The 26,424-nt window shown below is 38.5% G+C and overlaps 1 protein-coding gene across 1 annotated transcript; it reads right to left on the bottom strand.

Moving 5' to 3' along the window:
* Positions 1 to 18,948: 18,948 nt before the first annotated feature.
* Positions 18,949 to 21,940, bottom strand: LOC133744359 (abscisic acid 8'-hydroxylase CYP707A2-like). Its single transcript, XM_062172481.1, has 7 exons — positions 21,609 to 21,940; positions 21,194 to 21,512; positions 20,672 to 21,061; positions 20,390 to 20,564; positions 20,106 to 20,212; positions 19,883 to 20,001; positions 18,949 to 19,501 (listed from the first exon to the last, which is right to left on the bottom strand). The coding sequence occupies exons 1-7, from the start codon at positions 21,815 to 21,817 to the stop codon at positions 19,408 to 19,410; spliced, it is 1,413 nt and encodes a 470-aa protein (XP_062028465.1). The 5' UTR covers positions 21,818 to 21,940; the 3' UTR covers positions 18,949 to 19,407.
* Positions 21,941 to 26,424: the final 4,484 nt, after the last annotated feature.

Below are 26,424 nucleotides of genomic sequence, written 5' to 3'. Positions count from 1 at the left end.
ATGAGACCGTGAGGACTGTAAAAACTGCGTACCGCTGAGAGGACTCCGTCTATTTATTACGGTTGTCCCCATGAGATGAGCGGTTGCCTTTATTGTAATCTTGGTCCTTCTGCCGCTTGCTCTGGTAGTTGCCCTGTTGCCACTCTCTCTTCTTATCAGTTGGCGGCGCAGCAGAGGTTTTGCTGGCGGTTTCCTGATGACAGGTGGAGGGTTGGGTGGACTTTACAGGTGTTGATGGTGGTGGGGGGGGGGGGGTTTCTCCATATGTGATGAATTCTGCTTGTGCATGGATGACAGCCTCGCTCATGACATGGTCGTAAGCGGCATTTGGATGATTATAATTAGGGTGGTAGAGAAATGGCCCCTTGAGGAGTCCCTGCTTGAAAGCTGCCAGCGCCATTGTCTTATCAAGATCGAGGCACTGGGTCGTTGCCGCTCGCCACCTAGTGACAAACGCCTTCAATGTTTCCTTCGCCCCCTGCTTGAGGTTGAATAGCTGAGTTGTACTGTGGTGTCCAGCCGCCAAAAGGATGAACCGAGATAGGAAAGCATTTGATAGGGCATGGAATGAGTCAATGGATCCCGGCGGGCACTCAAAAAACCAACTCATCGCCTCACTATCCAGCGTTTCGCTGAACAAGCAGCAGAGGGTGGCATCATCGAATCCCTTGTTATTGGTGACTTTTTTGAAGGTGTCCATATGGACAAAGGGGTCAGTTTTGCCGCTGTAATGTGAAATCTTTGGTGTCTTTGCATGCGCCGGGCGGATGGCATGCAGGACCCTGGCGGTGAATGGTCCTGACCTGGACGCAAAGAGTGGATTTGGTATTGGCGCCGGGGCGCCTGCTTCTGCCCGGATTAGCCTTTGCTCTAGTTGTTGCATCCGCTCTAGTATTAGGGCGGTTGTGTCTCCATCGGGTCCCGCTTGGATGTTTCGCTGAACCAGCTCTCGCCTGGGGGCAGGTATATTACCCTCGGTTCTAGCCCTGAGTGCCGAGCGGTTGGTGTACTGTTCTGACTCCGCCTCCTGCTCCAACATAAGTGGGGGCGGAGGAGGTGGTCCCATTGCCCGTAGCTCTGGTGGGTTCAGCGGTACCTGCATCTGTATGATTGGTCCGGGTACCAATCCGCCGGTGTTGGGTTGACTGCGCCTGGTGCTCCACGATTGCTCGCTTTGCGCTAGGTTGGCGTTTGCCTCCAGCGCCTTCTTTAGTTCGTCAAACCTTGACATCAGCGTGGCCACCTGCTTTTGGGCCTCGACCTTTTCTCTGCGCTCCTGCTTGCGTTCTCTATTTGCTTTGTGAAGGTCCGCCAGTGCCAGCTCATACATAGAGGCGAGGTCCTGTGCCGGTGGGCGGCTGCCGTTCGGCTGAGCCTCCGCTGTAGTTTGGGTTGGCGGGATCTGGGGAGTAACCTGGGGTTCCACGCCGGGGTTGACCGGTGTGCTGAATAGTGCACCGTTAACGTTAACCGCTGGGTTAACGTTGATCGCTGGGTTGGTGGGATGGGGGTTGGCGGGCTGATCCGTCTGCTCCTCAGCATTTCCCCCGCTACCGTTAGTCATGGTGGTTGTTGTGGTGGGATGGCCTTTTGTTCAAGGGTTCCCACAGACGGCACCAATGTTAATGTCTAAAAGTTCAGCAGTAGCTAAACCTTTGTTAACGCTAGTCCGATGGGCGGACCGATACTTGTGATATTCTCAGAGCTTCCGCTACCTGTCAAGTAAAATACAGAGGGCGTCAGAGGGAGACTGCGTTGGGCGGTCTTCTCTTCTCTGATGCCTAAGTTAGTCAATGTATTTATGTTAACAAAGTAACAGTAGGTAAGTATTGAATGCGTAATTAATGAGGAGAGAAGAGAGAACCTTTTACAGGTGAAGAAGGAGCTGATCTTCTTCATGTTTTCGATGTGGGACTGATATGCTTCAGTCCCCAGCTTCTGGAGCTTCTGATGTTGTTTTGGCGCGGCGCGTGGCGGCGCGTCAGCGGTGATCTGGGGGTAAGCCGGGGCTCAGCAGGTAGCCTGCCTGGCTGTGTTCCCGTATGTCACTCCTTTGGCAGGAGCCGGTACCGCTGACGGTAATATGAGCGTGGCTCATTATAGCTAATTATGCTTGCAAATGCCTATGTAAGTACATCTATCAACTGCATGTTCTTCCGTTTTGCTAAACCATTTTGTTGAGGAGTATAAGAATTGGAGGTTTGATGACGAATTCCATGTGACCGGCAAAACTCAATCATAGGGTCATTCACAAAATCTCTACCATTGTCAGACTGAAACACTCTGATGGATTGTTGATACTGAGTTGCTTCCATTTTGTGAAATTTGGTAAACATCCCAAATACATCACTCTTATTCTTCAGTAATGACACCCATGTCATGTGAGTGCAATCTTCAATAAACATTACATAATACTGAGCTCCAGAAAGAGAAGGAAATTTTCACAGGACCCCAGACATCGGAGTAAATTTTCATAAAAGGAACAAGACTTTTATTAAGACTTGGTGAATATGAAATACGATGGCTCTTGGCCAATTCACAAATGTCACAATGGAAATCCAAATCACTAACAACCGAAAACAAATGAGGTTGAAACTTCTTAAGATAACTAAAAGATAGATGACCTAAACGGTGATGCCATAACCATACAGCTTCCTTCGCATTCTCTACCCTGTTGATCTGATTAACTTGCCAGTCTCTGTCAGATCCAGGTAGTATAATTTCTTCCTTCTAACACCATAACCAAGAATCTGTCGAGTCAGAATGTCCTGAAACACAGAGAAAGACATATAGAAGGTCATAATACATGCAAGAGATAAAATGATTTGACCAACAGACAGGAGATTATAAGCTAGTGATGGAACAACTAAGACAGATTCAAGGGTTAAGGTATCAGATAAAGTAATAGAACCTTCTCCGGTGACTGGAGTTGGAGTACCATCAGCAGTAGAGACATCATTTTGAGGGGAATATGTCTAAGGTTTTTCACAAGATTAGGGTCATTGGTCATATGATCAGGTGCACCTGTATTAATTATCCATGTATTATTCAAAGTAACCTTACCCTTCATACCTAACTGCGCTACATTAGCGGAGGCATTGTCTAGATACTCTTCCTCTGTAGTAGTAACGGCGGCCTTGCCCAGATTCTTTCGCAGTTTCTTGGTGAAGTCCCACTAATCAGGGTAACCAATCACTTCATAGAACCACTCCTTGCTATGACCTAATTCCCCACAGATAATGCACTTTCTGTTTGCATATGGATATAGTTTACCTAGAGGACGACGTGGAGAAGGACCTGAGAAGCCTAGGGAAGGACCTGGTTTGCGTTGAACAGCCATAACAAAAGATTCGGTAGGCACCGAATGCCTCATAGCCTGTTTCTCTTATTGCACCTTGCGAATGTAAGCATAGCTCTGCTCCAAGGAAAATTTAGGTTCCTTGCGCAGGATTTCTTCATGCACCTGATCATACTCTGGGTCAAGTCCACTCAAAAATATGTGAACACGCATCCGGGACATCGCTGAAGTTTCTTGAACTACAGCTGCAACATTATCATTCTAAGAGGCCACCCTTTGATCAATCTCTTGGAGCATCGCCACTAACTCATTGTAGTAGGTAGGAATGGGCCATCCATCCTGCTTTGCTTCAAAACACTTCTTGTTCAATTCAAAGATCCGGGTTTCATCAGAATCATCACAAAAGGTTTTCTCTACAGCTTTCCAGATATCTTTTGTAGTAGGAAGACGAATATACCGGTTCATAAGAGAGGACTCCATGGAGTCAATGAGCTAACTCTTCACCTTTTCATTTTCCGTGGCCCAAACTTCATACTCTGCAGAATTCATGGCGGGTTCAGCCTTCACTCCGGTCAGATAACCAACCTTCCCTCGTGCTCCAATGTGCATCTGCATGAGAGAAGCCCATATGGTGTAGTTGGATTCATTCAAGACTTGTTGGGAAAGTAGAGTTGTCTTGTTGGGTGGTGTAGTGGTGATGGATGACATGTAAAGATGGCACCATTGCCTTCAGGATTTGACTGTTCACCTTCAATTACAGGTCCGGTCATTGAGGAATCCGGGATTTTGCAGGATTGGATTTTCTAGGGTTTCAAGATGGATCTAAATTCTTTGGAAAAAGAGATTTTTTTTTTCTAAAAAAAAGGTAGGGTGATGGTGGTTTGAAATTCAGGGATGGTTTTATTTCAGCGGTTTGTGGTGTTCTTCGGGATTCAGGATTCAAAGGATGCAGCGCAAGTTCAAAGGATTGAACCTGCTCTGATACCAAGTAGAAAAGAATACTTCAATTTAGGTTTAATTCGATGATTCTATTCATCTCACAATGAGGGGATATATACAAGTACAAAGGAGTAGTCTAACTCTAATAGGAAACAATCTTTCCATAATTACAGAATATTTTAGTCCTAATTACATACAGATTTACAGCGATTCTACGTACATATATATAATCCTGCCAATCATGCCTCCCTCAGCAAAAATCCCTTCCATTAATTGTTTCTTTGTGCCCCGGGTATGGGAATCTCACCATTCGAGCAGCAATGTCTTGTTCTAGTGCCATACTACTCCACCTAGAGTGTACGTATGTGCATAGCAAAGTCTTGCCCTTGTTTCTAGAGGTACTATGCCTTGTCCAATTCTATATTCTTCAAGAACTTCTGGGCATCCAAAGATTTGGTCACTTAATTGGTAACTTAAAATGTCAGTAAAAAGAAGAATAAGCTCAAGATTTCGTTCAAGCATCAACACTCGGTGTCCTACAAGTTGAATAGTTGTAACGAAACACCACAACAGAAACGTATAGCTTAAAATTGTTGTTGATTATTGCTTGCTCAAACACATGGATATTGTTAGAACCAACCAATACTATATTGAACTTGTAATAAAAATTTATCACTTATCAAACTGAACTTGTAGATAAATTAACAACTACAAGAACACAAAGAGACAAAGATAAAAAAATGGGAAAAAAAAATTATGAATACAAATCAATACAACATTTTATCGAAGTAAACCAAAGTAATGAAAAGGAATACACTGACTTGTTTGGGATTGATAGAGGCTTGCAAATGCATTCTCTTAAGACAGAATTTTTTCTCTGCACATATGCAGTAGTTCTTGGACATCTATATGTAGGGTACAACTATTGATTCAAGTCGTTGCACGCAGACTTGTAATCATTGCGAACTTTACTTCATGTTCTCTAAGAAAGGGGGGAAAATGATGTTAGAATCATTATGGACTTGTCACACATTAACATAAAGTGAATTGATAATTAGCTTAATGTCAAAACTAGTTCAACATGGACACAAACTATAAACTAATATTGTAGCTTAGTGAAAGAGTTTATCAATTCATTAAGATTAATAATGTGATGCCCCGAAAATTTGTATTTATTTTCCGAGGATTTTCTGGAATCTAATTTGTGGTTATTGGACGGTTTTGTGGCTCGTGGATGGAGCGGAAGTGTTTCGGGCGAATAATTATTTGAAGAATATGGTTTTAGGGGGGGTTGCAAATGTTGACTTTTTATTCGTTGGATTTTTCCAAAAACTTCCTTCACGAAAGTTGTTGAGCGCGTCGATACGAGTTTGTGGACATGCGGAACGCGTCAATCGAAGTTTGTATGAGGAAGTTATGGCTTTCGGAAGAAGTTTCCATTTCAGTATAAATAGGGAATTTCCAGAAAATCTTTCATAATTCCATTTTCCTTTTCCGGAAACTTTCCTTCTCTCTCTCTTCTCTCTCGGCTGCACCTTCAGTATCAAAGTTTTTCGACTGACCCGAACTGGCTTTTCCGGCGAACTCTGGCGGTCTCCGGCGGTGAAAGCTTCCAGATCAGATCGCCTCCTTGCTCTGGTCGTCCCTCTTGCATCCTCTAGCGGCGATTCTCGGTGGTGGCGGCGCTAGAAGGCGGCGAAGTTTGAGGAAATAGGACTCGATCGGTTCTTCGATCTCCGACGTCGGCGAAGCTTCAAACCGGGCTTGGGGAGCTCAGAGTAGCCTCCTTGATCGATCCTCGGTGGTTGTTTGGATCGATTCACGTGAAACTTGGTTCAACTCGGATTGAATAGTAATCCACGGCCTGCGAGGTAGTTTTCGACCCTTTATGCTTAGTTTCTGACTTCGTGCCAGTTATGGAAGTGGTTAAGCATGCTGAGATGAACATCTTTGATGTTGGAAGTTTTGTGAAATATTGAGTTTTGGCCGGCGGCGATGAGCCACCGCCTGTGGCGGCGTTCTGGCCATGTAAGGGACTGTTTCTGGTATTATATATATTTTACTCGTCAATACGAGCGTTTCGATATATAATACGCAATTTTTGGAGTTCGTATGAATTTGTTATGATTTTCACGGTTTCATACCGGTTGATTTATTCGATCCGTGAGGATCCGAGCGTCCGATCGACTTGTGGTTTGGACATATCGATCGTAGAAGTATTCTGGAGACATTGGGTGGTCTCGGATGTGTTTTCGCCTCAATTGGCGTCACTTTGGGAATTTTGGTTCGATTTAGGGTTTCGAACGTTATTCCTTGTGTTTCATTGACTGAATCAAGGCTGTATTTTCTTAGGTGCTTGACAGAGAGTGTTCTGTAAGTAGTCTAGTGGTGTGAAGATGCAGCGGGAATTTCGAGGTGAGTAATCTCACAAGGTTAATTTACAAACTAAATTACCTTTATTGTTTTGAGAGTTATTGATTTAACTACAAACTATAGTCGGTATTAGCAGGCATTCCTGAGCGGATGACTACGTATATATATATATATATATATATATATATATATATATATATATATATATATATTTATGTGAAATATATATGGGTTGGTGGATTTTGTTGATTTATGAAAACAATATGCATGAATGATGCTTTTTATTGTTTTGTGTTATGGCTTTTCGGAAAACAAATGATTGTGGAATTGTTGATTCGATTTGTTTTGAAAAGCGTTGAGATTTGTGTAACATTTTGGGTCCAGTGCGATTCCTTTAATGTTTTATTCCAAGGAACTGAAAAGTTCGAGGAATGAAGGTCTATGACCTTAGGCAGAATATCAGGTAATCATGTCTTTGGCCGGACGAGTGGTTACGAATTCAGTTAGAGCTCTAGTATGTCTGCCACAGTTGTGATTCATGGGGTAACGGGAATTGGTTATATATAACTCATGAGATTACGTGTTTTTAGGGAACAAGGTGTGAGTTGCTTCCTTATTAACGGGTTTTAAGGGGACAAGATGCAAGTTGTTTTCCTTATTAACGATTTGATAGAAATCAAGGTATGAGTTGCTTTCTATGGTACGATTATGGTACGATTGATAGAATTCAAGGTGTGAGTTGTTTTCTATGTTATATTTGATAGAAATCAAGGTGTGAGTTGCTTTCTATGGTACGATTATGGTACGATTGATAGAATTCAAGGTGTGAGTTGTTTTCTATGTTATATTTGATAGATATCAAGGTGTGAGTTGCTTTCTATGTTACGTTTGATAGAATTCAAGGTGTGAATTGTTTTCTATGTTATATTTGATAGAAACCAAGGAGTGTGTTGCTTTCTATGTTTCGTTTTAAAAGAAACCAATGTGTAAGTTGCTTTCTTTTATTTCGATTTGAAAGGAAATTAAGGGTGGGTTGTTCTCCTTTATTTCGTGTTTTAAGGGATCAAAGCGTGATTTGGTTTCTCAATAGAGAGTGCGGGTTTTATCCCGTGATTTTGTGTGAGTTGTTTTGAGTTACTCATACGGGCTTGCAAAAGCTTACCGGGTTTGTTGTGTGACAACCCGGTGCACCATTCAAACAGTGTAGGGGTTAATCCTGCAGGTTAGGATAATCGTGATTGAAGCTGAGGTAGCGCCTTTGCAGCTTTACGGTCGGAAGCATTTTTGTGATTTTACAGTTGATAAGGACTTCCGTTGTGTAGTAAACTCTGATGAGCATTTACGTTTTATTTTGTTGTCGACAATTTAATTCGTAAGCTTATGTAATATATGACTCTGTGGGCGGGTCAATATTGACATAGTGGGTTCAATGCATCAATATGTCTGTAGTTTAAAGGGAAAAGGTTTCCAGGTACTTAGTATTGATGGTTGAACGATCACGCATGTATAATTATGAGATTATATATCAATTTTTATTTGTGTTAAAAATCAGGGGCGTGACAAATAATCCAATTCTTGGTCTGCAAGAAAGACTACAATGAAGTGTTACATTAAGGATCTAACTAGGAAACCTAATCTGATATGGACTGCTTTAATGGGAAGCTTCTTGAGGTTTAAGTCTCCTATATATATGGATGAATTGGTCCCTGTTACCACCACAATTATTGCATTAGTTCTGTCCATTGAGAAGCAAGGTTGGTAAGCAACAGAAGGCTATATTCTAGTGATTGAGTTTGCAGCTGCAGAAGATGGAATCCATGCCTGTGATTGCTGAAGGTAAGCTTTAGTTCTTTTGTCTTTTGTGATTGTTGTCGAGCTGATGTGCATGTGTTTGTGAGCATAAGTATATGGTTTTACAATTGGTATCAGAGCATAGGCTCACAAATATGAATTTGCTTTTGCTTGACTAAAAATCGTTTTAAGGTTTTGCAAAACACAAAAAAAAAAAAAAAAAACAAACTTGCTTTACGGTTTAGCCTGTTAACAACTCTAGGCCCAGTCATAGCACGCAGACTATCCAAGCCCAAACCCGACCAAAACCTAGAGAACAGGTGACCGTTGTATCACAATGGTTAGTTTTGATCAAGACGAAGGTCTGGGACTGGATTCGGAAACGAGCGAGATGTTTTCATCTCGAGAGGGGATTCAAAACCCCGATTGATGTGAATCAAGAAGCCAATATAGTCGATTGGTGCATCTGGATATCAAGTTCATGCTTCAGCTGAGATTTTTAGCAGTAAATTGGGGAAAAAGCAAAATCAGGTTTTTCTGTGAAATTGATTTCGATTCATAGCATAATTGTTAAGTTTTTTTATTGTGCTCAAGAACCCTACTTGCATTCCTGGCGTGCGTTAGGCTAGAGTAGATGGTGACCGGATGAAATTTACAATTTCTTGATTGTTCTGTGGTATTTTGGAATCGAAACAACTTTGGTTGTGCTTGAATATGCATGATGAATTGATTGCTTATATGGTATTATATATGTGATCATGTGACAATGTATGAAGAATAAGAATCTCCTAAAAGCTTTACACATTGTAGAAATTGACAGATGCAAGAGCTTAATTTTCTTATAAAGACAATGATCTGGGTAGAATACAAAGTTAAAAGCTCATGAGTTTTGTGGTTTTCTGTTGGCATAAGTGAACATGGTGCATAAAGCATCCTTCATTGATGTTGGCAGAAAACATATAGTACAACAAAACTGAAATTGTGCCTTGTGTTTTAAGACTATGCTTTTATTTATCTTCCAAAGAAGTAGTCAAGTATGGTCTTAGAATGCAAGACAGCAGTATGCATGCTTAATGGAAATATATTTGGATACTCGGAAATTTTTCTTCTGTCTAAAAATGTGGATGAATCTCCTTGGATAACATATTTTGATTAAGCATGGCATATTGATAAAGAACTCTGGAATATTATACTTCTGCTCAAAAGTGATGCTTAATATTGTTTTATGTGTGGACTGACATGAATGCAAGTATGGATTGATTAAGTTTTTTGTATGATCTTGTATTGGATTGTTCTTGTTTTGGTTGCTTAAAGCTTGATAAAACACAGAAAAATTAAAGTTATTTTCTTTACAAATTGAGAACTCACTTGAATTTTATTTTTGCTCCTTCGGTAACTCTTACATGAATTTGAACAGTGTCTTGATGCTAACTGGAACCAATTATAGAGCTTGGCTAGACTCTGTAGAGAACTATATGGGAATGCATGAAAATATAAACTATTGCTTTACTGAGGATAAGCCTGCAGAGTTGACTGATAAGAGTACCAAGAAAGAAACTGATCTTTACAAGAAGTGGCGTAGATCTAATAGAATGGCTAAGAACCTCATCCGTACCTCTATGTCTAAGACTGTCAAGGGAAGCATAGAAGAGCCTGAGCTAGCATCAGATTTTTTGGAACTCATAGCTGCTAAGTTTAAGGAAAGTGAAAAGGCAGAAGCAGCTAGGTTAACTAAGGAGTTTCATGACTTGAAGTACACAGGTTCAGGGGGAGTTAGAGAGCACATCATGAAGATGATAAATATAAATAGCAGACTCAGGGAGCTCTTGATGGGGGTTAGGGATGAGCAGGTAGTGCATTATGCACTACATTCCTTGCCTAACAGTTTTAGCCACCTTAGAACCAGTTATAATACTCAAAAAGGAAACTGGACTCTAGATGAGCTAATATCCATTTGTGTGGATGAGGAAGACAGGATCAATAAAGAGAAAGAACCTGCCACAACCATCAATCTCATAGAGAAGCCTAAGAAGAAAAAGGCCCATAACAAGCTAAAGCCTACCAAAGCCATTACTAAGAGTTCAACAGCTGCAGTGGCCAAGGAAAACAAGCCATTTAGATTCAAGTGCTACTTTTGCAAAAGAGTAGGACACATGAAAAAGGACTGCACTGGCTACAAGAATTGGTTAGCCAAAAAGGGTGAGATTTTTTCTAATACAGTTTTTTCTTTAGAAATTAATCTTATAAATGTTGAACCACAGTCTTGGTGGATAGATTCAGGCTCACCTGTTCATATTACTAATTCTTTGCAGAGATTCATAAGGAGGAGAATCCCAAAAAGTGATGAAGTGAACCTGTGTGTGGGAAATGGCATGAGAGTGGCAGTCAAGGCTATTGGCACCTTAAAGCTCGATCTAGGATTAGGAAAATTGTTAGTTTTGGACAATGTTTTTTATGTACCTTCCATGAGAAGGAATTTGGTTTCAGTTTCTCTTTTAGTCAAATCCGGTTGTAGACTTGTTATTGATAGTAATGGAATTCTTGTTTCTAAAAATTCTGTTCAAATTGGTTCTGGTGTTATTATGAATGATTATTTACAGTTAAATTGTTCAATGGCTCAACAAGAAATTTTACTTGTTGAAGATAACACAAACAGTACTAGCACTTTAACAGGTGTTAAAAGAACCAAACTAAATGAAAAGTCTGCATTTTTATGGCATAGGAGACTTGGCCATGTATCAAAAGAGAGACTAAAAAATTTGGTGAAAAACAAAATCCTAAATGAACTTAATTTTTCTGATCTAACAGACTGTGTGGAATGCTTTAAGGGAAAAATAACTACTACTAGAAAGAATACTGCATATAGAAGCCAAAATCTATTAGAACTCATACACACTGATATATGTGGTCCATTTAGGCATCAAACTATCTGTGGGAATGTGTATTTTATTACATTCATTGATGATTTTTCTAGATACAGTTATGTTTATCTACTTTCAGAAAAGGCACAAGCATTGAAAGCCTTTCAAATTTTTAAGTCTGAGGTAGAAAATCAACTAGAAAAGAAAATCAAAACAGTGAGATCGGATAGAGGTGGTGAGTTCTATGGCAAGTACACTGAATCCGGCCAACAAAAGGGTCCATTTGCCTTGTTTTTGCAAGACAATGGCATTAAAGATCAATACACAACACCCTATAATCCACAACAGAATGGTGTTGCAGAGAGAAAGAATAGGACTCTTTTGAACATGGTTAGATGCATGACGTGTACAACTGGATTGCCTAAATTTCTGTGGGGTGAGACTTTAAAAACTGCAAATTATATTTGTAACAGGACACCTAGCAAAGCCATAGAAAAGACTGCTTTTGAGCTTTGGTGTGGCAGGAAACCTAGTCTACATCACTGCCATATTTGGGGATGCCATGCAGAAGCTAGAATTTATAATCCAAGCTTGAATAAACTTGACCCCAAAACTGTTAGTTGCTATTTTATAGGTTATCCAGATAAATCTAAAGGCTATAAATTATATTATGCTCATCATTCACCTAGAATTTTTGAAACACATCAAGTAAAGTTTCTAAGTGAAAAAGTTTACAATACAAATTTTGAGGATTTAACCTCAGATTTTGAGAAAATTGTGTCATATGAGAATATAAGTGTAGCATTGTCACAACCCAACCTTGAGTCATGACTAAAGTGGTGGTTAAAGCTAGAATCATAACAAGGTTTTTTTTTTTAAGTAAGAACAATTCGATAACATATCCTATTTAAAATTTAGGTCGTCACAAACCACCCTCCTTAAAAAATTTCGTCCCCAAAATTTCTAAGCTAACCTGGTGAAGTAAATAGTTCAGGGTACGTGTTTCGCATTACAGCCTCTGTTTCCCAGGTCGCTTCCTCCACTCCATGATGTCTCCATAGCACTTCAGTCAAAAGAATTCATGTCCACGAACTGATCTCGGTAATCCAGAGACAAAGTCCATAGTAATATGTTCCCATTTCAAGAACCATTAGCAACAGAAACTATTACAGAAAATCAAGATGCACAAGATCAAGTACCTGATCAGGAAATGCATCTTGATGATCATCAAGCTGAACCAGAAATTTTACCTGAACCAATCCCTGATGAAGAACCTCACAATCCTCCAGTAGCTCAACTTAATCCTGAAAATCCTCAGCCTAGAAGATCACAGAGAGCAAGAAAACCAACTTATGGGGGGGAAGAGACTGACTACATTGTTTATCTGCAAGAAGCAAAAATTGAAATGGACTGTGCAGAGAATAATGATCCAGCTACATTTAATCAAGCCATTGAAAGTAGTGAATCTCATCAATGGAAGCAGAAATTGATTCCATGAGCCAAAATGCAGTTTGGAAATTAGTTGAACCTGACCCCAAACAGAAGCTTATAGGTTGTAAATGGGTTTTCAAAACCAAAAGAGATGCAAATGGCAATGTAGAGAGACACAAGGCAAGGTTAGTTGCCAAAGGTTTTACACAGAAGGAGGGCGTTGACTTTACTGAGACTTTTTCTCCAATTTCTACAAAAGACTCGTTTAGAATAATCATGGCCTTAGTGGCTCATTTTGATATGGAGCTGCACCAGATGGATGTTAAAACAGCCTTTTTGAATGGTGAACTAGATGAAGTGATTTATATGTGGCAGCCAGAAGGTTTTGTACAAGCTGGAAGTGAAAACTTAGTATGCAAGTTAAGAAAATCAATTTATGGTCTAAAACAAGCTTCTAGACAGTGGTACAAGAAATTTGATTCTGTGATTTCTACTTTTGGATTTACAGAAAACCTTGTTGATGAGTGTGTTTATTTGAAGACAGTTGGGAACAATTTTATCTTCCTAGTTCTCTATGTGGATGATATACTCTTGGCTAGCAGTAACCTAAAACTGCTTAAAGATACCAAGAGCTTTTTGTCAAAGAATTTTGACATGAAGAACTTATGAGAAGCATCCTATGTACTAAGTATTGAGATTAAAAGAGATAGGGCACAAAGACTACTTGGCTTGTCTCAACAGAATTATGTTACCAAAATTTTAAAGAGATTTGGTATGGAAAAGTGTGCAGCTGGAGAAGTTCCCATGTCCAAAGAAGATAAGCTAACCAAGAAGCAGAGTCCCAAAAGTGATGTTGAGAAAGAAAATATGGAGTCAAAGCCTTATGCTAGACTTGTAGGAAGTCTCATGTATGCACAAGTCTGCACTAGGCCAGACATGTCTTTTGCAGTAGGGATTTTATCAAGGTTTCAATCCAATCCAGGCCATGACCATTGGGTAGCTGGGAAGAAAGTGTTGAGGTACCTGCAGAAAACTAAAAGTCACATGCTAGTTTATAGACAAGTGGAAGATCTGAAACTTGTTGGATTCTCAGATTTTGATTTTGCAGGGAATTATCCAGATTCCAAGAAGTCAACTTGTGGATATGTATTCATGCTTGCAGGAGGTGCAGTTGCTTGGAAAACCATGAAGCAAACTCTGGTTTCAACCTCCACTATGCAAGCTAAATTTATTGCAGTATATGAGACTGTGTGTGAAGGACTTTGGATCAGGAATTTTTTTATGCATACCAAAGTGTTAAGTCACATTGTGGCTGGAACACTTGTGATTTATTGTGATAATGAAGCAGCTGTTTTCTTTAGTAAGAACAGTAAAAGATCAAATAATTCCAAGCATATATATTGACTTAAAATATTACAGTGTTAGAGAAAGAGTAAAGCATGGTGAAATAGCTGTTTTGAGCATTGACACAAATTCACAGCTAGCAGATCCTTTCACCAAGACCTTGTCAGTGGCTGCATTCCATAAGCATACAGCAAGCATTGGAGTTTTAGCTAATCTAGATGCTTAGGTTTAGTAGAGAGTTAGTCCAGTTGGAGCAATTTAAAATTTTAAGGTTCCAGAGTTCTTGTATCTTTTGAGTTGTGATTTTCCTGCTTATTTATCACAACTTGTTTGTAATGACAGATTTTATTATCAATAAATTTTTGAGGTATTTCCAATTATGGTTTTGCTGTAGCTTCATTGTTTTATTTTGGAAATTATCATCTTGTTTTTGTTTTTGAATATCATACTTGCTATCAGATGGCTTAAATCATGTATAGCTTGATGTTAAGGTTCAAGCAATAATTTTTAAGCCATCAGTGTTCAGTGAATTTGCTTGAGTTTCTAGTTTAAGAAACATAAAGTAGGACCTGGTATATGCCTTCTTGTTGATAGTTGATACACATTAGCATATAACGTATCACTTCTGGTTTGACATATGTGGATTGCAGGAGCTTGTGTTTGTGGTATTGAAACTCTGCATTTTTGTTAAAATGTATACTGTTTCTTGCTCTGCATAAGTGACTGTGATTTGACCATGTTGGAATGGATTTCTGGTTTGATTTTGTTGTTTGGCGCGCACTACAATAAGTTGAGTAGTTTCTGACATTTTCTGGTGCAAATTATCAAGCTTAATGTGTGTCAGTCCAAGGGGGAGATTGTTAGAATCATTATGGACTTGTCACACATTAACATAAAGTGAATTGATAATTAGCTTAATGTCAAAACTAGTTCAACATGGACACAAACTATAAACCAATATTGTAGCTTAATGAAAGAGTGTATCAATTCATTAAGGTTAATAATCCAATTCTTAGTCTGCAAGAAAGACTACAATGAAGTGTTACATTAAGGATCTAACTAGGAAACCTAATCCGATATGGACTGCTTTAATGGGAAGCTTCTTGAGGTTTAATTCTCCTATATATATGGATGAATTGGTCCCTGTTGCCACCACGATTATTGCATTAGTTCTGTCCATTGAGAAGCAAGGTTGGTAAGCAACAGAAGGCTATACTCTAGTGATTGAGTTTGCAGCTGCAGACTGTGATTGCTGAAAGTAAGTTTTAGTTCTTTTGTGATTGTTGTCGAGCTGATGTGCATGTGTTTGTGAGCATGAGTATATGGTTTTACAAATGAAATTGAGTTATTTTGGATTGGCCTTTGGCCATGTATATTACCTCTTTTCAGCTGTTTAAATATGTGCAATTGCAACTTCTTGTTTGAAACTGAAAGAACAGTTGCTTATCTTCATATGCACCGGCCTGATTAATGAAACTTGGTATTCGATCAACATTTTGTAGATAAACGCTGATAAAGTAATCTGGGGTTCACATCCAAAACCAATTCACAATGGATGGAGTGACCCAAACCCTTATAAACTCATAGGCATGGTCTTATTTTTCCCGTGTGGGATGTATAATCTCAACAAACGCAATATGGACCAGCAATAAGCACATAAGAAAAGCACTGAGGATAATATAAAAGGGAACCCAAGAATTAATCTTGATCAGTGTTTAGTAGATTATTGCATTAAACTAAAATTTTGTTACGATGTTCAGAAAATGAAGCTGAATTTCGACGGCTCTTGGCTTGTAATATTCTTGCTTAAATAGCAATTAAATACCACCCTATGAGACTCATTGTTATCATTGTAGTCTCTTACAAGCAGTGAATGCAGAAGCTAAATGCTAACTATGTGCAAGTAATAATTTCAAACTTTCAAATATTAGGTACATTTACGTAGCTAAGTAGCATCTAGAGTTATGATTCATTATCGCATCTTCATCTGGGATTGATTATACTAAACTAACTTGGACAGTTGGTCAGATTTGAGGCCAAACCCTATGCACAGGTTAGAGGGATCTCAAACTTACACGCCATTTGTCCCTTAGTTTTTAGGTTTGATCAATGCCTTGTGCATGCAACCTAAACCCAAATTGCAATTGTTTTGGATTCACTTTCCAAGCTTAATTTCCAAGAATAATCTACCTAACGATGCCGTATTGCCGTCTGATTCTAACAGATATATACGTACGTGTCCAATTCCAAATACCAACTTCGATGTATTCAGAAAAAGATGTAATTAATATTCCTCTCCATGCTGCTAGCTCAGTTTGTGATTTTTGTTCATTGCATGTACACGTACCTCTTATAACAGAAAAAAGTCCAAACAATATATAACAAGTCGATAGCTGGCGTTGAGCATGATTGATCGAGAGAGAGTAGGTAAGGTGTGCCCATTTTCCATCCCTCCTTTAAATATCTGTTTTTTTTTTTTGGGTCAATACGGTTACTCTTAAACTTTAATCATTAATGAAATTGCCGATACATGGGAGAAGAGATGGTGTTTAAACCCCAAATTACAATAAGGATCAAGAGAACGACCCGAAATAATATCATAAGTCTATACTAGAATTATGTATTCTAACGTGCACTAAATAGTACGTGCAGATCAGTACTCTACTAGCTACTCCATTCGCTTTACAATTGTGGTGACATATCGGAAAGTAACTGCTTACTTAAAGTCATAATATACTAATAAGATCAGCTCTCCCACTATGTTGCCACTCAAAAATAAATCCGATGACACTTAGTTTTATTCTGACACTAAAAGGTTGCGACCATATAAAAAAGTAAGAAACTCACTGCACCACCACCCACCCTACACCTGTAATCCTGTCCAGATCCGACCGTCCTAAATCATCACTCAAACCAAAAGGCATGGAAATTGCATGTCTTACTTTGCTTCTTGAGAAATTGCCTTGCTTTGCCCATGAAGGCATGGAAATCTAATTTGCATCAAAATTCATAATTTCGGTTTGCCAACTAGAAAAATGCATTATTATTATTTTTTTGTCCAAATTCTAGCCGTTGAAACTTTGGACTAAACCTTTTGTCATAAATATAGATTTGAAGTCAAGTACAATTTTGTGACTGATATTCTTGACAGGTCATCGATTTGCATCCAATAATTTCAAATGAAATTTCGAAAACCATTTAGGTTTCCAACCAGTATTATCCAACGTGCATGACTTTTTCTTTGGGGAGCAACATTTGTTTTTCAAACCTAAGAATTAAGATCTTCTGGTGCCCAAAAATTACTTCCATGCCATTTCGAATTCCATCATCCATAACGTCAAAAGGTACTTACGTGTGATGGACACTTGGCAAGTATTTGCTTAAACAAGTATTATTAAATGTCAACATATTGATTAAGAGCTGAATTGATGGAAAGTCAATAGAGGCTTAGTTGTCCTTGGATTATTGGAATGCAATTATATGACGTGAGATAGGAATGGGACACGAGATGTTTGAAATAATTGACCAACGAATTTTCTTCGGAATGTCAAAATTTTTACTCAGCTGTGCTCAATTATCTTTATATCTCACTTTAAAAACGAATAACAATAAAACAGTTAATAGATAACAAAGACCATAACCTCGTCGAAAAATCAAAGATGACCTCTCAAAATCCTAGCATGTGAAGCAATAGGACCAAAACACAAAGGCCTTCTCATCTCGAATTAGCACGACACCACCTGTCACCCAAATCTTGCCGGTCTTCCACAAATGCCTTCTCATCTCAAATTAGCATGACACCACCTGTCACCCAAATCTTGCCGGTCTTCCACAAATGCCTTCTCATCTCGAATTAGCACGACACTACCTGACTCAGTCTTGATCTGGCAGCTGAGTCAAGTTGTACGAGAGAATTTTGTATATAAAATTATTTTTTCTCATCCAAAAAAAAAAAAAAACAAAAGTCTTGGTCTTACTCTTACCCGAACAAGAACCTTACGAACCACATAGAAGCCACCGGAGGATATCAAATACTCTTCTAGGATCTCAAGATCTGCCACAGCGGAACATACCAATGCTAATCTTGAAGCCAAATTCTAGCAGTCATCTCTTGAGTTTTAGCCATCACAGTCGCATAAGGTGACAAATGTCTGAAACCCGAGAAAAACCCTAGAGTGAGAGATGGGAGGCAGCGTTTCAAACAGTTCATTATATTTACTTTTAAGTTCAACGATGAATTTAGAATCACTCTATAAGTCATGACAGGAAAACCTATTCAAATGGCACATGTCTGGTGTGTCATCATCTCCCAGCTAGCAGCTAGTATATGGGATATTATTGAACTAGCAGCATGCATGTATTTAGGGTTTAATGATCTAAGGGGAACAAACTTCTTGATTGGGGGCCTTTATAATTGATTAATACTGTTGTTTACGCAACTACAGCTGTCTAAATCTAGTGAGACATTACAATGATTGTTATAAGTCTTCATTTTAATTAGAGATACACCCCCAACTAGATAGTCAAACAAATGTGTTTGGAAAATGGAAAGCATTCTATATATATTGATGCATGTATGTCAAACTCGATCTTCTTAGACTTGGAACAATGCCGTGAGCCTAAGGCTTCTCCTCCATCTCTCATTTTGACTTCTCTCATTTCTAGCCATTTATAGCCTCTTCATGTAGTTGCAACTACATGCATAAAAATTGATGATAATCAAGATATTAAAAGAGTACGTACATTGGTGATAGTATAGGGCTTGTAGTTGTACAGGGACACACGAGTGTTTTTGAGAGAATTGTGAAGTATATAAATACATCAACTTGTTAATGTATCCTTAAAGTCAAGTATAACTTGATAAGAAAAATAACTTTGAAATATAGGGGATGTTAGAATAGTTGTATCAAGAAATTTAACAAAACTCGATTTACTCCATTGAATCATAACTTCAGCCTTGCAGCTCTTTACATTTATTTGATAAAGGAAATAAAAATTTTGTGAAATTAGTATGTACAATTCTCTTCGGTATCATCTCAAAAGAAAAAGAAAAAAAAGAAAAAAAAAAAGGAAACATGATATACCGTTTGCATATATCATGTTTTGATATCAAGAACACTTTTCAGTTATGTACATCATGATATACCGGCTATCTTCAGCCGTCTCAGTTCGGCCAAAAAGAAATGATAAATGAATCCCTAGCTTTCTTCAGCTCATTGTTTCTTGGAGCTCTCATTTCTTCACTGTCCTTAATAGGCAAGAAACCAATCCTCTTTTCTTTATATCTCTCTCTTTATATAATAACTATATATAGAAAGCAGTTGAAGCTTTGGGGTGTGGAATTCGGAGTTATATATATATCGGGAAATCTCATTCCTTGGAAGATAATATGATGGGCAGCCCATTTTGGGGAAGAGCAAAAGGGCCATACTGTATGCCATTGTCTGCACCAACAATAGACCACCTGCAAAATAATGGCAGCTCAGAATTAACATTTCTATTTTCAGAAACTGCAAAACAGAGAAGGTGGAGGGCTGTGTGTGCATATCTATATCCTACTATGAGGTGGTAGGGTATTTTAGATATTTTATTTTAAAAAATAGGAACGGTATTTTAGATATTTTATTTTAAAAAATAGGAACAGGGCTGTCTAATCAGGTTCTTAGCAGTGAGGTATTTTAGATATTTCATTTTAAAAAATAAAAACAGGACTGTCTAATCAGGTTCTTAGCATGGGGTATTTTAGATATTTCATTTTTAAAAATAGAAACAGTTTCGGAATACATATAAAGATTTGTGAGTTTTGATTGGGCAGACGTATGTAAGAATTTTTCGTACTACACACCTGTACTTTGTTGTGAGATGGTGTAGAATGACCAAAATCTCCAGCTTGGCCAATTCATTCCCAGGACATGAGTGGTTCCCACTGCCGAATGGCATGTATGTATTGGGTTTTGGAGCTACCTGTCAAAGAGTTAATACCCCAAATGATTGATCAGTACACCCACTCTGTTTGTTAAATATCCAAAATATTGAGTGGGAATTATATAAGATTCTTCAATATTCACCTCAAATCTTGTGGGATCAAACTTCTCAGGCTCCGGAAAGATCTCCGGGCTGTGGTGAATGTTTCTGAACAGTGGTAAAATTTTCCACCCTTTTGGTATCAGATAACCTGAAATTGATGAATCATTCCAATCATCAGCAAGGTGGAAAAGAAAAAAGATGGTTCGGTTGTAAAATTATGTATCCGACTCTTATTTTAGACATTGGATGTCATAATATATGTCGGATATTTGGTAAGAGAATATAATTATGACGTAAGTAAAGATAATGAAAGTAACTAACTGACCTTCGTACTCAACATCTTCGACAGCTTCCCTAAATGTAAAAGATAAGATGGAAGCAACTCGCAGTGTCTCCTGAAGAACCCTCGAAGTAATGGGCATCTTCTTGGTATCTTCCCAATTCAGAACCTTGTCTTCGCCACTCTCTTCTTTAAGCCTCATAATTGCTTCTTGCTCTTCCTGTAATTAAGCCTTTTGGTTAGTGAAGTTGTTTATATATCCCTGTATTGAACTCCAGCCATTAATTTAATGGATGGATAGGATTTAGATAATGAAAGAATGCTTACCGTGACAGCTTCAAGAACACTCTGGTTTTCGCCGAGATACTTCATAATCCAAGTCAAAACGCTCGCCGTCGTGTCGCGGGCGGCGAAGATGACGCCGATGACGTTGTCGGCGATTTGCTCGTCGGTGAGCCCTTCTTTGTTGCCCATGAAGGACTCGAGAAGGTCGTTATAGTCCTCGAGCTTGCTTTCTCTCCTGGTTGAGATGATTTTGGCCAAGATCTGAGCCAGCTCCTTCCTGGCTTTCATGGACTTGTGGAAGAGTGTTCCAGGAATATTAATGGGCATTGAATTGTAACCCTTCTCGAGAATGTAGTAGCACCTCTTGAGATCCTCTCTGTACAGAATCTCATCTTTGCCAAAGATAGAAAGCAGTGCGACATTGAACGTGAACTGCAAGAAAGAACCCCAATTTGTTCAATTTTCAGTTCTTGATTAAATTTTTGTTTTTTTTGTTTTTTGTTTTTTCATTTAGTACTAGCACTCAGAGCAGCTCTGTTTTTGATGTTTTTAATGTGCGCTCACCGTCTTCATTTCTTGGTAAGTGTTGATCGACCGGCCTTCCCAGGACTGAAGGGAGTCCTTGGCGAGGGATTCAATGTCTTCGACTTTGTTTTTTAGGGCTGCCGGCATGAAGGCTCGGAGAACAAGCTTCCTCAACTTGGCGTGGTAGTCTCCTTGGTGGAAAAATATGGCTTGTTTTCCCAGCATCCTTTCTTTACTCGCCGGAAAAGTAGGCTTGAACAGATGGGCTTTCGTCAAGAGCACGAATTTGGCAGCTGCCGGACTAGAAATCATCACGCAAGGACATCCCAAGATGTGGGTCTTGAAGATTGAGCCGAACCTATATCAATTACAAACACAAGAAATTCAGTAACCAGGGATTTTATTAAGACTAGTTTAATGAAATGATGTGAAGTGCCTATAACTAATTAGCTACCTCTTGATTTTGGAGGCGAAGAAGACATTTGGGTTTTGAGAGTAGAGCTGGAAGGTCTCGCCGATATAAGGCCAACCGAGGGAACCAGGAGGAAGTGGGATTTTGCGGCGAGCGGAAATGAGGAAGAGCTTGATGATGGGAGAGAAGAAGAAGATGAGAGCAGAAGCAGCAAACATGCAAAACATGGAGTTGAGGCTGAGTAATTCCATGTCTGATTAATTGGTTGGGTAATGAAGTAGTAAAAGGAACAGAGTAGACAGAGTGAGAGCAGAAACGGTGAAGGAAAAGAAGTAAGAATGAGTTGGGTGAAGAAAACAAGTGAAGTGGGAGTATTTATAGGCTCAGGTAGGGTGGTAATGAGTTGCGAAAGGAGCAGGGGAAGGAGAGGAGAGCTTTCAATTCCAGCTGCACACGGAATCTGCTGCTTCCAGCTCATTATTCACGTCCTTGGGGGCTATGTGTGTGTGTGTGTGAGAGAGAGAGAGAGAGCTAAGCACGTGTTGAAGCAAAGCTAATGCCTAATAGAACGTGTACTGTAGTATAGAGGGCATTTGACCGTACAATAGGAGGAGGAGGAGGGACTTATCTGGCGTTAGTGATGAGGATCACGGAAGTAATCCAGTGGGAGTGCAGCGCTGGTTTTGCAACATTTTTAAACCGCCGATGGGAAAACGTAGGAAATCGTATCTAAACAGCTCGAGTTGAGTCCGGAGCACGACCAAAGGGTCCCTTTTTAATCATATTCTATCCGTACTCCTTCAATTATGATACCATTATCACGTTACCCTACATTGCGAACCGTTTTTTTTTTTTTTTGGCGAGGCAATTGAACACTAATACATGAAATTTAAAAAATAAAATAATTCATCGGGTTTAAAATAATTTTTTGGAGTCAATGAGCCGTAGCATGTTAGTTAGATAGCCTAACTATATAAGAATTACTCTTTAATATTGATCTCAGTGTTTTAGGTGCTATGTAAGAATTACTAACACGTAAGGCTAGTTATGTAAGAATTACCAACACGCAAAGCTAGTTATGTCAGAATTACTATGTGAGAAACTTTGTAAAGCTATGTAAGAATTACTCTTTAATAACGATTCCAGTGATGTCACATATAAGAAAGCTTTGTTATCATATGTTATATGTAGTCTTTTGTTTTATTGAACAAGACTTTATTAACTCAAAATAGAGTACATTAACTAGGTCAATTAAGCTGTTCTTAATAGAGAACCCCAATACAACCACAATCAGCTAATTTATGAGCAACTCGGTTGTGTTTCTTACGCACATGTTTCCACGAAATCTTTCAATAGCAAAATCCAGCATCAATGAATAAACACCATCAAGCCCATCACTAATTTCACTTAGGTCAAACTTATATATGTAGCTGACATTATCAAAGTAAAAGTCAAAAATAAAAAAAATAAATAATAATAATAATAATAATAATAATAATAATAATAATAATAATAATAATAATAATAATAAAGCACATGAATGACGCTCTCCATAATGAGTACCTCAATGCAGAGGACCCTAGAAAGCTATGGGTAGAACTCGAGCAGCGATTTGGCAACGTTCGTGACTGCCTGCTTCCTGATTTAGAAGTGAAATGGCATAGCCTCCGCTTCTATGATTTCAAGTCTGTACTTGACTACAACTCGGAAGCCCTTTGTATCAAGTCTTTATGGAATTATGTGGCAAGAGTATCACTGATCCGATGTTGATCGAGAAGACTCTCTCTACCTTCCCCTTCTCTGCATTGATGATTTCCAAAAATTATTGAATCGATGTAATTGCAGGACGCATCACAAGGTTTCATGATCTAATTTAAGCCATGAATGTAGCTGAAAAGCACAACAATATCCTTGTGAAGAACTATAACTCTACATGGGAACCAAGTCTATTCCGGAGTCTAACTATAGCCGCGCCCCTAAGGGAGGACACAAGGAGCGAAACCCTAAGGAAAGAGATAATTCTGGACATTCTGGTCCATATTCTAGCCCCAATGAGGAAGGAAACCGCCAAGATATGCATACACGGAACCGTGGAGGTCAACGTGTGAAGAGAGAGAGAGGCAGAGCCTCCGGCTATGGTAGTGGCGTCACCAAGGATAATAAATGTCCCTAACGCGCCCCAAAAGAGCCTCGATAAAGGGAGCCTGACCATAATGATGCTTGTCTTCGGTGTGGAGCGTCCAGAAATTGGGCCAAAGCTTGTAAAGCATCCCAGAATGTTGCAAACGCTTACAAGATGTATCGTGAAGCATGAGAAACAAATTACATGGAGCAAGAAGATCAAGATGACGATCTCGCTCTGAGGGTGGAAGACTTCAAAGGCCAAGATCAAGAGACTAGCGATTTTGTTTAAGTCTTTTATTTTTTTCCAAGAGATATAGGCAATTGCCATATTATTTTTGTAGTAAATGCCAATGGTTTAGTCTTTCTTCAAACTAGACTCATCCAAAATAAGTGTAATATCTAGGAAGGTTTTGAGATTAGTGGTACTTAAGTGAGTCTTGCTCTACCGACATCTCTCTACTCCCCTGGTCACAATTGTTTTGCAGTTACCGAAAGAAGTTAGACGACTGCCATTTTTTGCAGCTAGTTCATTGGATTAGATTTTCTTTGGTTTAAGAGACAATGATGTAATTCTGTTTGGCTTATAAATGTTTTCAGTCTACAGATCTGGTGTCACAGTAGTGACTGAGGCAAATAAATCGGGAACCACTCTTTTGGCCGGGTGAGTGGTTACTATCAGTTAGAACTCTAATTTGTCTGCCATTGTATGTCATGAGGGTGACACGTGGTTACTTGTGACTCATGAATACACGTTTTTTGAAAGAGAGTTTCAAGTGGTTTCTTTCTTTTATTGTCTATGAGGGACTTTGGTTCTCACTAAATTGTGAAAGTTTTCACTTGAGTTGAAAGAGTGATTTCTTGGCTTTAGCGTGAGTTGTTTGATTTCCTTATTTATTTTCCTTTTTCTCTTCTTTTGTTTGATTTTAATGTAATCTCATGTACTAAACTATATGCAGGGATTACTATGATTTTGGATTGTGTGTTTTTTAGTGATCTCCTGAACTAATTTTCTATGCAGTGATTACTGGTTGTATTTTTAGTTTAAATTGTGAGTACAATTGTGGTTGAGACTTGTAGTGAGTTGAGAAATACTTTATCATGACATTGTGGTGATAAATTCTTCCTGTCGAGAGGAAAGAAAAGTGATTTATTGGATTTGTAGTTGAGATTTCAAATGATGGTGACTTGAGTTTCCTTAAAAAGAAAAGGATTTGATTTTGAAATAATCATTGAGTTGATTTGTTGTCCTTGAGTCGGAAAGGTGTTTTGTGGTTATTTGGGTTTACTCACACGAGCTTGCAAAAGCTTATGGGGTTTGTTGTTTCAACCTGGTGCACTATTCCATGGTGTAGGGGTTATTATCCAGGTCAGAGTAACGAGTAATCATATTTGAAGCTGAGGCCTTGTTGCTGTCGTAGCTTGAATGCATAAGTACTTTTGGTTTAGTCTTTCACCGTGTAGTGAATGTGGTGGATATGTTTACTCATTGATTGTTGTTCAGTTTAATTTGTAAACTCTCTGTAATGTATTATGTAACTCTAAAGAACGAGTCCGTGTTGACGTTTGTGAGCTCAATTTGTTTTGTTGTTTTGTTTAAATGAAAAATTTTCTAAGTGTTTTCTTGTGCTTGTTAAGTTATCGCGTTTCAGATTCAAATTTCTTTATTCGAAATTCGGGGCGTGACACTACTCATATAAATCTAAAAACTGAACGGTCGAGATGTGGATATGGGATCGAAAAGCGGGCATATCAAGAAAATCCTTAGATATTAATATCTAAGAACCTCCATAGCAAAGTTTTGTATAGTCAGAATCCATAAAAAAAAATTAAAAAAGGATCAAGATTGAATAATTCAACACACACACACACACACAAAAAAAAAAAATATATATATATATATATATATACAGCCCTTCTTGGGTGCGGACGTCCGCACTTTTTGCTTCGGTGCGGATTTCCAGTTTTTCCCCACTTTCCGATCATATTTTCACATCTTAGCCGTTCCGTTTTTAGGTCCTAATGTATAGATCACTTCTGCAAATTTTCAGCCAATTTGATGATCGTTAAGGCATCCAAAACTGCAATTTACCATTATAAACACGAACGGTTCCGGTTTGACAGATTCGGTTCGTTCATGTAAATTGCAGTTTTGGATGCCTTAACGATCATCAATTTGGCTGAAATTTTGTGGAGATGATCTATACATTAGGACCTAAAAATTGAACGGTTAAGATGTGAAAATATGATCGGAAAGTGGGAAAAAATGGCAAATCCGCACCTTTTTGCTTTGGTGCGGATATCCGCACCTGAGCAAGTTTATATATATATATATATATATATATATATATATATATATACATATATTTTTTTTTTTTTTTTTTTTTTTTTTTTTGTGTGTGTGTGTTGAATTATTCAATCTTGATTCTTTTTTATTTATTTTTTATGGATTCTGACTATACAAAAGCGCTTTTAGAGATTATATATTATTCCAGGATATGTAAATTTTTTGTCATCTTTTGTACTATGATCAGTAGTCAAAAGTGATTTTATTTATGTAGTAACTCATTTTTGCTTTATTCCTAAGGAGTTGATCATTAAATTTCCCTCATATATAATGCAACTAACATTCTTATACAGATTTCTATTTAGAGTATTCCAAAATTACACTGCACATCTACCTTTTTTGTTTTTTAATGTCTTATGGACTTTTGGTTTTGATAACTACTCACCCTTT

This window comes from Rosa rugosa, chromosome 4 (genome assembly GCF_958449725.1).
Source record: "Rosa rugosa chromosome 4, drRosRugo1.1, whole genome shotgun sequence".
NCBI classification, from domain to species: Eukaryota; Viridiplantae; Streptophyta; class Magnoliopsida; order Rosales; family Rosaceae; genus Rosa; species Rosa rugosa.
This window is presented reverse-complemented; position numbering and strand designations above follow the sequence as displayed.

Bases quoted from the DNA above. Each gene is read 5' to 3' on its own strand.
- LOC133744359 (XM_062172481.1), bottom strand. From the start codon at position 21,817: ATGGAATTACTCAGCCTCAACTCCATGTTTTGCATGTTTGCTGCTTCT. The intron at 21,513-21,608 runs GTAGCTAATTAG...TAATTGATATAG, and splicing joins TTCGCCTCCAAAATCAAGAG to GTTCGGCTCAATCTTCAAGA. The intron at 19,502-19,882 runs GTGTGTAGTACG...ATTATTTTGCAG, and splicing joins CATCTCACAACAAAGTACAG to GTGGTCTATTGTTGGTGCAG.